Raw genomic sequence first — 13,921 nt, 5'->3', positions numbered from 1 at the left:
ATTTTTAAGTCTGGGCAGTATTTTCTGACACTGTTTATATTTTCTAAAGGTGTGAGGACCGTGATACTCAACTATGAACGAAGCTTCACTGACCTCGACATTGTTTGCGGAAGTTGCCTTGATAAAAATCCCCGCAATCAGGTGTGGGTGAGTCGGTCTCTCACGAAGCCGTTTGTTATCAATTAGCGTTAATGTCGGCCGGGCTTTCTTCACGCGGAGACGTGCGCGCGCCTGGAAAAACATAAACGGAGGTTGAAGGTCACACGATACGTGTGGCCGTAAAATACGTAACGGACGTCAGAGGAGCTTGAAATAAATTCTACGGAGAGTGTACGGAGCCATTCGTGTAATATGCACTTTAAATAAATCTAGATTTAATTTGACGTCATTCGCAAAATACAATTTATCTTCAGTGTCATCTTGTTGATCGAATATCACCTGTGATCAATTCCTTTAACTACGCATTATTCTAATCATTATAGTATTTATTGCAATCCGAACAGTGAAACATAAAGGGCTGCCCCTATAGCTTTTTACGGGGAAACCCCCTAAAGGTACATTTCGCCAGAAAATAAACGTGGAGCACAAGTACACATTTAGTTGTATGTTAATTAAGAAAACATTTTTTTAACCAACGTTTGAATGCAGTTGTAAATGTGACTCTGTCTGACTCTGTGTGCAAGGCATGCTGAGATTAAAATGTTTTTATTGTAGAGCACCAGTTTGTTTTGTAGAGAACATGTGTTAAGTGACCATTCAGACGTTATAAATTCTTGACCTTAACAACCGGGTCATCAACTCTGCCTCTGGAGTCATCTATCACTCAGTGCCTATAACAGCACACACTAGGGGGTAAAAGCTAGTATCTACTGTTCAAAAGCCAACATGAGCTTTTGGTAATAAATTAATGTATCTCTATAAAAACTTGGAATATTACGAAACAACTCTTTCAGGCTGACAATAAATTATCCCTTACATAATCATATTAAACAATTAAACTTGGATTGTGAAATGACACTTAAAATGGAGCACATATAAAATTGTGTGCACTCCTGAATACAGAAAGTAGGTCATCCTGCAGCCAGACGTCTGCAGTGCAATAAATGAATGTAATCAAATTGTCATAAGTTGTTATTGAGTCTCCATCTCCTCATCCAAGTCCACGAAAGAGATCATGTGGAGGCCACGCGGTCAAATAAGGCTGCAGAGGCAAAACTGTTCCATGAAGATGGATCAGACTCTGAAATGTTTGATAAATATATGGTGTAGGAGAAAAAGTAGAGTTTGCAAAATTGGCAAATATATGTAAATCTTGGTGGAAATCAGATATCTTGACCCAGAATTTGAGGTATGAACGTTTTCCACACAAACACATCCAAGATGGTTTTCAAGAATTTGAGTAGAGTAGCAGACCAAACTGCGACCAATTAGACCCAGGCATCAATTCCCAGCATGCTCTGACAGTGTGACGGACGTGCAGCAACAAATGGCAGAAACATTTGGCCAATTCCTCCCTTCACTCCCCTCCACCTCCTCCACACCTTTCAAATAAGTTAAAAAATGTGTTGCACTGTAGACTACAGGGATGCACTTGCAGAGATCTGAGGTATGTGAAGATTTGTTGGTTGAGGGTGAAAAACATATATCGCGGAGACACATGTTATCCATTGGACGTGCTTTAACCCATCTTTCTCACCTTGTTTGCGTCAAGTGTTATGTAAGGTTTCTCTGGCCGTCTCGTAACCTTTGTCAGATTTTCCGAAGCCTTAATTACAGCTCAGGAGGTACAGCTGAATGCATTCTTCATAATTGGCATGAAAAAGCAGACCAGATCATTTCACATTTTTCCACCTCATAGCCTCTCCTTCTGTTCACATTTTTCCATCTGCGATCTACCCGACTGCACTTTCTGGAGGCAGACAGTCTGGGCTGGATGTTTGGAGGAGAATCTCCAGGATGCACAAGAAGTAGCCGCTCGAGGTGAGAGATGAAGCGATGGAGGGGAATTCTTTGGCGGTAGAGACGGGGCACAGAGTGGGTGTTTTGCGGGTTCTTTGAGTCATGTTCATAAATGAAGTGTGCCAGGTAATGCCAGTATCCCAGAGTGCTGCACCTGCTTGTGGTTAATAATGTTTTTTGGATGGTGCTCCCCCAGACATTCGTACATACTGATGACATCTCCAATTTATATGAGGACCTGACTCCAGTTTATGCTGCTGAAGAAGCCTCCCCCCTTTTTCTCCCTGCTTTTTCTGCCTCTCCATCTACCCCTCTCTCTCTCTCTCCCTCTCTCTCTCTCCTCCCCCTCTCTCCTTTCTTTTTCTCCAGAGACTTCCAGTTTTTGAACACCACACTGCTCTATCTGCTGGCCCTCCACCCCGCACACACGAAGGGACAGAGGCACAGGTAAGCTTGCATATGGAGCGATGGATTTGTGATTTCCTGTATGATTATCCCTCTTTATCTCTGTTTTCCAGATGGGATTATCAGCTGTCACAGTAGCAGCAGTAGGGTAGTGGCAACAGTGCTGCAATAATTATGCATGGAACAAAAATTTGTAATTTCTATCATCTTGCAGTGCGACGATTTGCACATTGTATCGGAATGTTCATGCTTTCATGCCTCAAACCTCTTTTTTGCCAGTTTCTTTGATTTTTTCCTCTTAATCTGTTGCACTTGGATTCATTGTCCGTTTGCATTTGTCACGGCTCTGGAATTTATATTGTTTGTAACATGAATCTAGTTTTGCATACAGAGATGGTTTAAGGCGATGACTATTTAAGTCAGATTTTTGTATTTTTTTCTCCCCATTGTTTGTTAACCAAGCCATGGGCGATAATTAGTCTTTTTAGTGTTTCATACAGAATGTGTGTTGTCAAACTGTGTTTATGTGTACATTACACACACTAGGTTTTACACATCTGCACTGCATTATTGCTTTCATGACCCATTTAAGTCTAGAAATCTGTCAAGTTGTGCTGTGGGTAATTTAGTTCAAACCGAAGTTGTTATGATGTGTCTCTGTATATAAATGACTCTAGGACTCATTTTCAAACTGGTCGACATGAACTCTTGACCCATTATATAACATGTGATGCTTATTTACCTTGTTTACTGTGGAGAGTGGTGGTGGTGTGAGAATGAATTAACTTGTAGCACCAATGTTTAACAGGCCTATTTTATTCTGAATGTCTTCTATTTTAATTAGCAGCATTTATTCAAAGGATTCCTGAAAATGTCTTGTTTGATTTTTGTTTAATTTCTGAAAGACTTACCTTTAATGTGGCTCTGACTAACATTTCTGTCCTCCTTCTTGCCTTCTCCTTTCTCTGTTGGATTCACAGAAGGCATGTTTCCTCTCCGTGTACCCTTGTTGGCCATCTTGGTCAGCCTCGCCCTGTGTCAGTATGACTACGACTACCAGCCTTCTCCTGTTCAAGGGCCCCCACAGCCCGTCTGTAACCAAGAGTGTGAATGCCCATACAACTTCCCAACTGCCATGTATTGTGACAGTCGCAAACTCAAGTTTGTACCCATAGTGCCGACAGGAATCAAATACCTGTACCTTCAGAATAACCTGATTGAAGAGATAAAGGCAGGAGTGTTTGACAATGTGACTTCTACACTGCGCTGGCTGATCCTTGACCAGAACCAGATCACCAACGCTAAGATAGCAAAGGGTACAATTGACAAATTGGACAGCCTGGAGAAGCTGTTCATCAACGACAACAACCTCACAGAGGCAGTCATCCCTCCCTCAAAGTCCCTTGATGAGCTGAAGCTCATGAACAACAAGTTGACAAAGTTCCCCTCTGGTCTCTTGGCTGACAAGGAGAACTTGACTTCCATCAACCTTCAGCACAATCAGCTAACAACTGAATCCATCGCTGGTGCCTTCAAGGGACCAAAGAAACTGCTGTCCCTGGATGTGAGCCATAACAAGCTCAAAAAGCTGCCAGCTGGAATCCCAAGTTCACTGGAAATACTCTATGCCGACTACAATGATATTGAGAGTATCTCAGCAGGATACCTGAACAAGCTGCCATCGCTGCAGCACCTGAGGATCTCCCACAACAAGCTAGCAGATGCAGGTGTCCCTGCTGGAGTCTTCAACGTGACCTCGCTGGTGGAGCTCGACCTGTCTTTCAACAAACTGAAGTCCATCCCTGAGATCAATGAGCAGCTGGAGCAATTGTACCTCCAGGCCAACAAGATCGATAGTGAGTGGCTTTCATTACGTTTTCAAAAACTCATTACAAATCTATTCTTATGTTGTTATGCTGAAGAACCTTCTGATACTTTGTTTTACTTTAATTAAACCACCCTCTGTCCCTTGTTGTCTCTTTGTAGAAATTGATCTGGCCAGTTTCTGCAAGTACATGTCAGCCACCAGCTATTCTCATCTGAAGCATCTGCGTTTGGACGCCAACAACATCACACATAGCAACATGCCGGTTGACGCCGCTAACTGCCTGCGCCAAGCTGCGGATGTCGTTTTTGATTAAGGACCTCCCTTCCCACGCCTGCTGTATGGCCTCTCCATGACACCTGACTGTCTCTATGACATGGCTCAGCCAAAAACCTTATGGATTCAGATGTCATAATATCCCTCCTTTCATCCTACTTTGTCTGTGCATTTTCTGACATACAAAGTAATATGCAAGTATGGGATATTACGTTGGCAGAAATTAACATATACCTTGAATAAAATCCAATGCTGGGTATAATTTTAGAGCCCGCATGAAAGGATATCCAACATATCTGACCTGTTTTCAAATCAAAATGAAAACTATCTTGTAACAGACTGAGTCTAATAGTTACATTTATCATTCAAATGTGAGGCTCTTTATATTTGTTGATAAGCTTTGAAATATTTTTTTTTGAATAAAGATTAAAGCAAAAAGATTGAAAAAAAAAATGATTAAGAATTTAACACACACAAAGCATTCCAAGCAGAAAAGAATATATGTTTGATACAGACTAAAGCAGTATACAGTACCTGAAGTTAGTATCTGCATGTCGCTATCATAGTTTGATTTTGTTGTTTGTCTTCAGTGTTCCAGCGTTTAGCATCTTTTTATAATATGGGTACAGTATTAAAATGTCTATTGCTGTGCAAAGGACCAGCTGGTTAAGGAGAAAGCTAGACTACGTGTACTCACATATCAGTGTAGATTAATGCCTAATCTGAGAAACAGTGAACAAATTGTAAAATAGCAGTTACTTTTGTACATCCTGCAACACATCATTCCTGAAAGGATGTTGTGCATCACTTTTTTCATTATTTTGAAAGAATCAAACAGTTTTTGAGGGAAATACCAGTGTTTTGTTTTTTTTAACTTATGTCTGACACTTTTCATCCAATCACAGCCAGTGCATTGATGCCTAAAGCAAGTCAACAAGTCAACAAGTCAACAAGTCAACAAGTCTTGTCAATGTGATCTTGTGACGTGGTTCTCAACAGTGTAAGGAAAGGATGCAAAAAACAACAGTGGTATTCCCCTTGAAATGAAATACTCACACTGAATCTCGCTTAATTGAATCATTTAAATAAGAGGACGTTATTCTAAAAACTCGAGTCAACTTGTGTCCGCTGTTCTGCACACTTATTTGTATACAACATTAAAATGACTTGCATGCATCCAATGGTACCATTCTTTGATAATAAACTACAGCTTTTGCAGTTATGGTGCCTTCATCGTTACGTTGTTTACCGTGTTTAATAAGTGCATTTTTTCACGAAAACAAAATGAGCTTGGCAGCCATGTCATGTTGACTGAATGCTATAGCAATGTTATAAAAATAACATATTTTGTTTGGGTAATTTCACATTTTATCATGATTTCTTTTGTGGCTTTGACTCAGTAACTGCTGGTGGATTTACTGTGAGGAAACAAAATGCAGTTGAATAAACTACGTTTCCAACATATTTGTACGACATCGCTTTTTAAACCTATACTGTAAATCTCAGGCTACTTCTACTGTGCATGGGAATGAAACAAATCTGTTATCTGATAGTCTAATCTAATCAAATCTGAATTTCTCGACCAATTGAATATTGTTCCATATCATAACCATACATATTCCAGTATGTCAATGTATGTTTGACTGACCGTGACTGGCCACTCAATGATCTTAACACTCAGATAACTCAGAAGACTAAACCAATTTAATGCTCTTGCACACAGAGGTAATCTACCACTCAACCACTAGGGTTGTTTGGCTTAGTATTAAACCAGATCCACACGCTGTTACCACCTCTTTATTCCTGGCTGGAGCTTGTGGGATGAAGTCACGTCTCTCCGCCATGACCTGCAAAAGACAAAGTTCAAGCATGGAGGACAAACAGGATTATCGTTTACATTATGGACAAACAGTTTTCAAGGCCCACTGCATTGTGGGCTTTCATCAGTGTTAACTCTGTAGCTGTAGATTAGAAAAGGAGCATCTGGTCCTGGAGGGATGCAGGGGTTGCAGGGGTTGCAGGGTTAGCTTCATACTGCAGCGTTCGAATAGTTTCTATGTAAATGAAGCCTTCTAACGCTCTCCTTGGAAAAAATGCAAACTGCTTCATGGCTTTAAAAATACTTTTTTTCTTTTCACTGTAAAGTCTCAATGTTTCTTTAGGAGCGGATTGTCTTGCTCTAATGCTTTTATTAACATTAGTAAGCTTTATCTGTGAGATTTATAGTGTAGTATAGATTCTGCACCAAAACACATACACAGAAACTGTATAATAAATCAGGAGACACATTGTACAGTCTTTGTCTTTGGGTGTGTATTTGATATTCACATGTCGAGTTTTATAGTATCAATCGTGCAGCTGTAACACCACCACCGTCTGATTTGACCCATATGTTGTGGAAACACTGGTCTGTAACCGGGACTCGGGACTTAGACACTGTAATAAGACACAATTTGATTGCACTTATGGCATTAGTAGTTATTTAAATGGTTTGCAGATGGTTTCCATTTTACCTCTGCTTGGTGTTTGTAATTAAAAAGTGGAGCCTCTAATGTAATATAAGACAGTGGCAGTCTGTGAGTCTGTGCTGTGAGGTATTTAAGAAATCATTTTCCTGTACTTACCCGCCACCCTATATTGCAATCATTTGTAGGTTGATTTTAACCATTGCTGCTTGAGTAAACCTAATAGCTACGCCGTGTTTTTAAGCAGCCTTATTTACTTTTCACACATTTCTACACTGCCATTTGCTCTGCCATTTTTAATTCTCTTCCTCCTTCTCTTATTGCCCTTATTTTAATCCATTTTAGAGCTCCTACTGCCCGCGTCTAGACAGAAAAAAAACCTCCATTAAGTCTCGATCCTGACGTCCTGCAGCTTGAAACGGTGAGAGAAATTATAATCAGCTGTTGGAGCCTGGCACTCCAGTTCCGAAGTTCATCCTTCAGGTCCAGGCACCAGCTGTGCTAAAGTCATTCCACCTCTTTATCTGTCTTATATTCGTTCTCTGTGTCCATCCATCCTCAACCACCTCTCAGCCTCTGGTTTTCTCTTGTTTGACACTTCTCATCTGTCTCGTAACCATCTTATTTCAATCGCCCTCACATGTAATTTCACTCTCTTTCAAAATCTCTCTCTGTCTCTCTTTTACCCAAAAGTGCAAAAACAAGACACGTCCACCAGATGTTACACATGTTGCCTTGTTTCAGACACGCACACAGCTGAGCTGAGAATCAGGTCAAGGAGATGAGGAGGGGTGACAGGGAGAAAGTGGAAAATTGCAGCTTGAAAAGTCCAACTTCTGGGGTCCTTGGATGTAATGAGAGTAAATGTTTCCTGCACCAAAAGGAACATTCTGTTTTTTATTTGTACTTTTTGCTACCAGGTCCACTAACTGTGAAAGCATTTGACTGCCCAGCTTCATTGCAGAGGTTTTAGTCAGACCTTTACACCTGTGCCTTAGTTTATTGCTCTTCTTCATTGTAGTGCTGTTGGCTGCAGGAATGACACGCCCATACCTGCCAACGTAGGGTGTTTCATATATGAGATTTATTGTTTTTACATACCGAAGGATTTAAAGTTGGATTACTTTTGCATTTGCATTCGTGTTTACCAGGTGTTTTTCCATTTGCTTGTGCACTGTAATATGAAACAAATGCAAGCATGAAATAGCAGAAAGAAGAATTAAAAATCCATTATCCGAATTGTCTCCTTGCTGTGTCTCCCAGTGACCCCATGTCCAAATATTGACTTGTTGTAACTATGTTACATATATATATATATATATATATATAGTGTTCTAATTGATCTGTTGCTGAATTGGTTAATGAGAGGAAACCTATGCTCAAAATGCTTACAGATTATAAATAGATTGCATTTACCTACTCACATATATCAACGGATTATCATGAGAATCTAGGTCTGATAGTTCATTTACACCAATACTGTCTTGTGCTCATTTCTGTCTGAGTATGTTTCTTGCGTGGCAAAATCAACCAATTTCCCTCATTGGATCAGAGTGTCAGCTTTAAATAGATGTACTGAATGAAAAATATATTATCATAACTGAATACATGATTGCAAACACAGAAAGATAAAAACCCATTTTGTTCAAATAAAAGGGAAGTTTCCTTTAAAAACCTGGGCGTAAGTGTTTGAGTGTCCCCTAGAGCTCCTTGCTAACCTTCCCACACAGCCCATTAAAATTCACCCTGAGGCCTGCGTCTCATAAAAATGGGTCACGCACCCACCCACCCACCCCTTGCTCCATAGTGATAGGTGAAAGCGAACCTTCCATTGCAGACCAAAGGGTTAAGCTGGGTGGGGTGACGGCTGTTTCACTCTCATCACGACACTGGTGACTTCAATTTCTACACAAAAGAAGAGACAAAAAAGGAAGAGGGTGGAAAAACTGCTGGGCTGGCAGAAAAGCAGGCAACACAATCTCCACAAGGACATCCCAACTCACACACACAAATCGGCCTCCCCCAACAACACTCTCCATCCTCTCGGTTCAACTCCTGCATGTCCAAGGTGCAGCCCTGGGGGAATCAACCCAACAACTTTGCTGAGCACTGACCACTGAGGCTGGGAGAGGCAATCTTTAAGAGCACAGCCAGAGAGGAGAGGACAACCAGGATCTCCGCTTTCCCAAGTTCTCACCTGGGTGCCTGCAGACCTCACACTTCATCTGGAGAAGCAGGTACATTTTTATCTTATCATTTGTCATGAATCGATTTGAGAGAGGAGGAGTGAAAGGATTTGGTTGGACAGGCTTTGAACGTATCTCAAATGGTTTACATCTGGCTGGACTGATCTTTACCTTTGATGTGGTGCACCCAGGCAGATTGTGTTTTGCAACGTACAGGTGAATAAGACAGCCATAGGGTCAAAGCTTAAACTAGATGTAGATGTTTCAAAATGACACACATTTTTTGAGATAGTTTCCACTCCAAATGTTGTTTAATAATGGTCCCAACATCACAGTGTCTGTCTTAACCTCTGTCGTGCTAAATCTTCCAAATGTTTGGAAAACATGAGCTGGATTTCAGCAAAACCATGAAGCACAACCAATCCTGAAACCCAACGCAATAACACAACCCTTTGTGTAATTAACATAGCTGGCTCAGACACAAAGCCCTTGGCAGGAAATTATTATTATCCTTTTTTTCCCATGTGGTTCTCTTTAGTCTGTCAAGCTGATTGTAGCTAACGTTTGTTTTCGGTGATGTTCCAACCTGGAGAGCCGTGAAGCCCTGAGTCACTGCTTTCTGTCACGGGTAAAGTCATTGTTTGTATCCCCCAGAACAAGAAACTGCAATTAAATCAAAACTAGTTTTATCAAATCAAATTCCATAATTGTTTTGGTTTTTCTGCAACATGACTCACCTTTGATTCACTTTGCATAAGTGTGATTGTTACTTCACACAAAAACTAAACTGTCTGCCCCCTTGAGAATAGCAGTTGGACTGATGGTCCCAGGTAACTTGAGGTTTCTCTGTGACTCTGCTTTTATCCTTACATCTATTATGAGGCAGCTGCGAGGCCTTTGCAATTGAAAGGTTAAGTAGAAGCATAAAAACGTCAGTGCAATCCCTTATACAACCACCGCTGCTGCAAGATTACGAGTAGGCCGTCCTAGTGGGTCAGCAGAATAAGCTCCTCGCCAGGTGCTTAGGTTCCAGGATAAAATGCATCATGGCACAGACACACGACACTGGCTTTAATATATGAGACACCTTTACTTCTGAAACATTGATTACGTTTATTTAAACTTACTTTGGAAAATCAAACTGTTCTCTCTGTAATGTACAGAGCCTATAAATGTGCATGTCTGGCTGGTCTGTTGTGTTAAGGAGTGCCCTCCATTCACAAATGTTCTCTAGCAAATGACAGGGAAGATTCATTAATGCTCCTCTCCTCACACAACTCAGGCTTTGTCGCCATCACTGGAGAGATCAATCTGAACTTACTGGCACCTGAACCGACCTGTCCCTTGCTACCTTGCAAAAATAGTTTGCAAGGTGAAATCCCCTGAGACAAAGTTTAGCGTCCCAACCTCAACAGCAATAGCTCTCATGTTTGCAGACACAGTCTATACTGAAGCCACTATTATGTCTTCAAATAGCTCGTCCACTTTGCGGTCTAACACATTCTTTTCAGCTGTATTTGTGTACTTGTAGCTTTCCTGTTAATTCAAACAATTCTCCTCTGCTGGTTCCAAAGCTCTTACTTGTTGTTTATCAGTCCATTCTCTGAAGATGCTGTCACGGTTACCACATCATTTGAGTCAGTCAGATTTTTCAAACCCGATCACATCATGGACTAACAGCAGCACAGTATGAGCACAAAGAACAGGAAACAGATTATTGTCTAGAGTAAGAAGAACAAACATGGCAGCCATGTCTAAGTGGGCCATGTCTCAAGCACTGGAAAGGCTTAGCACGGTATCCACAACTATGGGATTATGACCTCTGATGTCTGGAGCGTCTGATTGGCCAAAGATAAGCTTTGGTGTCACATTAGTGAGGCGGCAACACATATGAAACGCAAGCGTGAGAGGTACAAATACAGAGGAGGTCAGACGTAACCAGAGATATTGGACCTACGCTTGATAACTTCCAGTAAAAGGACACAGACGAGGAGGAATTTACGGCGGCAGGTTAGTTGATCTCTATGATTCTGCAGTTAGATGGTTGCTAGTATTGAGAAATTACAAACAAATTATTCTGTGTTTTGTGATTTTAGTGTTGCTATCTTGCTTTTACCTTGCAAGGCCACACTTGGTACTTTAAAGCAAGGCGGGGTCATGAAGCTTTGACCCCTGCTACAGTAAGATGCGAGCAGGCAGGGGCACATCACTCCAAAACAGGTGTGCGCCCTTTTGTCTTTGAAGTTAGCGTACGCATGGAAAAGATTGGCCGACTCGAAATGAGTTCCAGACAGACGCGAGAGTGGATCAAGAATGTAAACCAGCACCAGATGACAGCTGACAGGGATCAACTATTGGACTTGTGAGTTGGTGGATAGAAGAAGGCTCATTCTCCATCTCTGCAGACCATCTTTTTTCTGTGTCTCCCAGTTTTCCTCCTCAAAACGTGGGCGGAATATATATGTGCTCGTGTGCATGTTTGCTCTATGCACTCACATCCTGATAAACAGTGTGGTTCTTAGATTTAACGTGCAGCCACAGAGAGTCCAGTGACATCTGCCAGTCTAAGCTCCGGGATTTCCCTTCTGCCAGGTAGTAATGCAATTAAAGTTGACCTGGCTCCGTGTCCAGTGTTTAGAGGATCACTCATCATTTCACAGGCAAAGTCAAGACCTGCAAAGAGGAGGATGCATTGTTTACTTGGTAATGTTGGCAGCTAACAGTGGAATTCGATTCTAATCACACTAGCGCTCGACTACGGTGGAATACTGTACACAGGTCAGGTCTATTTCCATATCCTTTGATACTCACTAATATTGGACATGGTATTTATTTCAATCAATGCATGTTAACTGCCAATTCTCTTGTTGATGGTGCACATGATTTGCAATATTCTGTAGCATTAAGTTTTGATGGCATTCGCAGCATGAATTAATCTACACAAAACAAAGCCAGATTTCGATTGGTTTCCATGTGGTCCTAAATCCCCAATCCTGTGCGAATCCACCTGATCTGATCCTCTTTACCTTGCAGATAGAATATGCTGATGACCCTATCGCATGACCTACTCTGCCCTATGGCCTCTGCTAATATACAGCACATTCTGTGACTCTTTGGCTATAATAATGTTTAATCTCCCTCTCCACTACAGGTTAAGCAGTAAAATGGCCTTCCTCTGCTACCTCATCTCCATCTTTTGTCTACTTGGATCAGTTGTTGGGCAGGAAATGCCCTATGGTGACTTAGTCGCCCAGATCCAAGCCTGCCCGAAAGAGTGTCGCTGCCCACCCCACTTTGCTCGTGCAGTCTACTGTGAGAACAAAGGCCTGAAGCAGGTTCCTAACATCCCTCCACACACATGGTACCTCTACCTCCAGGACAATCTAATTGAAGTTCTATCGGCGGACGCCCTGCGTAACGCCACACAGCTGAGGTGGCTAAACCTAAACCGCAACAAAATCACGGGTGTCGAAGAAGGTGTCTTTAAGAAAATGTCCCACCTGGCACATCTGTACATGGATGAAAACCTCCTGTCAGCTGTGCCGTCTCCTCTACCATCCAGCCTGGAGCATCTACGTCTCTCTCGCAATCGCATCTCCAAGGTCCCTGCAGGTGTCTTCTCTGACCTGGGCAAGCTTAACCTCCTCGACCTCCAGGCCAACAAGCTGATGGATGATGCTGTGACTGAGGTGAGCCTGAAGGGTTTAAACAGCCTGGTGCAGATCAACTTAGCGAAAAACCAGCTGAGCAGCATGCCTCTGGGCCTGCCACCCACCACTACCCAGCTTTTCCTCGACAACAACAACATTGAAAAGATCCCAGACGACTTTTTCAAAGGTTTGCCCAAAGTCACATTCATCAGACTCAACTACAACAAGCTCAGCGATGACGGAGTTCCCAAAGATGTCTTCAATGTGTCCAGCATTTTGGACTTGCAGCTGTCCCACAATGAACTGACTGAGGTTCCCATGATTTCTGCAGGCCTTGAACACCTTCACCTCGACCACAACAAGATCAAGAGTAAGTCAATAGGGATGTTTAACGTTGGATCAGGTTCAGGAGCTGTCGATGTTCTCAACCATCTATCATTTCCTTTGTGCGACTGCAGGTGTGAGCGGTGCCAGTGTATGTCCTACGCCCATCGATGCCATTGATGACAACTTCAACGAAAGCGTTCCTCGACTGCGCTACCTCCGACTTGACGGCAATGAGGTCAAGCCCCCAATTCCCAGAGAAGTCATTCTGTGCTTCCGTCTCCTCAAATCTATTGTCTTCTAAGGAAAAAGTTACTTCCTGACGTGATGTAGGCAAACTGACATGATGTGGCTGCTTGTCAGAGAAGCCGTGATTAGTGAAGCTTTTTCACTTCCAGAAAACATTTCCAGTGGTAACTTCTACGACATCTATAAGGAATTGATAGGACAGGAATTTGCGATGAGATGCAGTTTGTATCTGTTGACTGCTAGTTGTGCCTTACTTTGGTATAAATGCCTGCATGTAAACGTTTGAACAAATTCAAACATGATATACTTTAGTGTGACTGTGATGTAGGATAAGATGGGGATACATGTTTAACTTTTACGATTTTGTGTTTCTAATGACCTTTTTCCTTTTATTCCGTCTTGTATCTATAGACTTTTACTTGTAGATTTGATCTTGTGTTGTAGGTTTATGGTCTTGTACGACAAACTAAGCTATCTTAAGTAAGTAGATGGTAATTTATTTTATTTAAATAGGGAGAACCAATTAAGGCGACTATTATAAGAAGAAACAGGCCAAATGACGTTTTCTTATCATTATTTTCT

At 41.8% G+C, this 13,921-nt stretch overlaps 3 protein-coding genes across 3 annotated transcripts in view; all 3 read left to right on the top strand.

Annotated features, from left to right (window-relative positions):
- LOC143007528 (protein mono-ADP-ribosyltransferase PARP12) overlaps window positions 1-13,921 on the top strand; it is a 41,375-nt gene that overhangs the window by 4,216 nt on the left and 23,238 nt on the right. The gene's annotated exons all lie outside the window — the stretch shown is intronic.
- lum (lumican) lies at window positions 1,933-5,729 on the top strand. Its single transcript, XM_076159004.1, has 4 exons — window positions 1,933-1,980; window positions 2,329-2,406; window positions 3,345-4,220; window positions 4,351-5,729. Exons 3-4 carry the CDS (start codon window positions 3,350-3,352, stop codon window positions 4,503-4,505), a joined length of 1,026 nt encoding a protein of 341 aa, XP_076015119.1. The 5' UTR covers window positions 1,933-1,980; window positions 2,329-2,406; window positions 3,345-3,349; the 3' UTR covers window positions 4,506-5,729.
- On the top strand, window positions 8,990-13,526 carry kera (keratocan). Its single transcript, XM_076158888.1, has 4 exons — window positions 8,990-8,998; window positions 9,121-9,167; window positions 12,268-13,136; window positions 13,225-13,526. Exons 1-4 carry the CDS (start codon window positions 8,990-8,992, stop codon window positions 13,392-13,394), a joined length of 1,095 nt encoding a protein of 364 aa, XP_076015003.1. The 3' UTR covers window positions 13,395-13,526.

This window comes from Genypterus blacodes, unplaced genomic scaffold, assembly GCF_046128005.1.
Source record: "Genypterus blacodes isolate CSIRO-AG114 ecotype Tasmania unplaced genomic scaffold, CSIRO-AGI_Gbla_v1 ptg000090l_1, whole genome shotgun sequence".
Taxonomy (NCBI): Eukaryota; Metazoa; Chordata; class Actinopteri; order Ophidiiformes; family Ophidiidae; genus Genypterus; species Genypterus blacodes.
The sequence above is the reverse complement of the archived record's forward strand: the minus strand, read 5'-3'. Positions and strand labels throughout refer to the sequence as shown.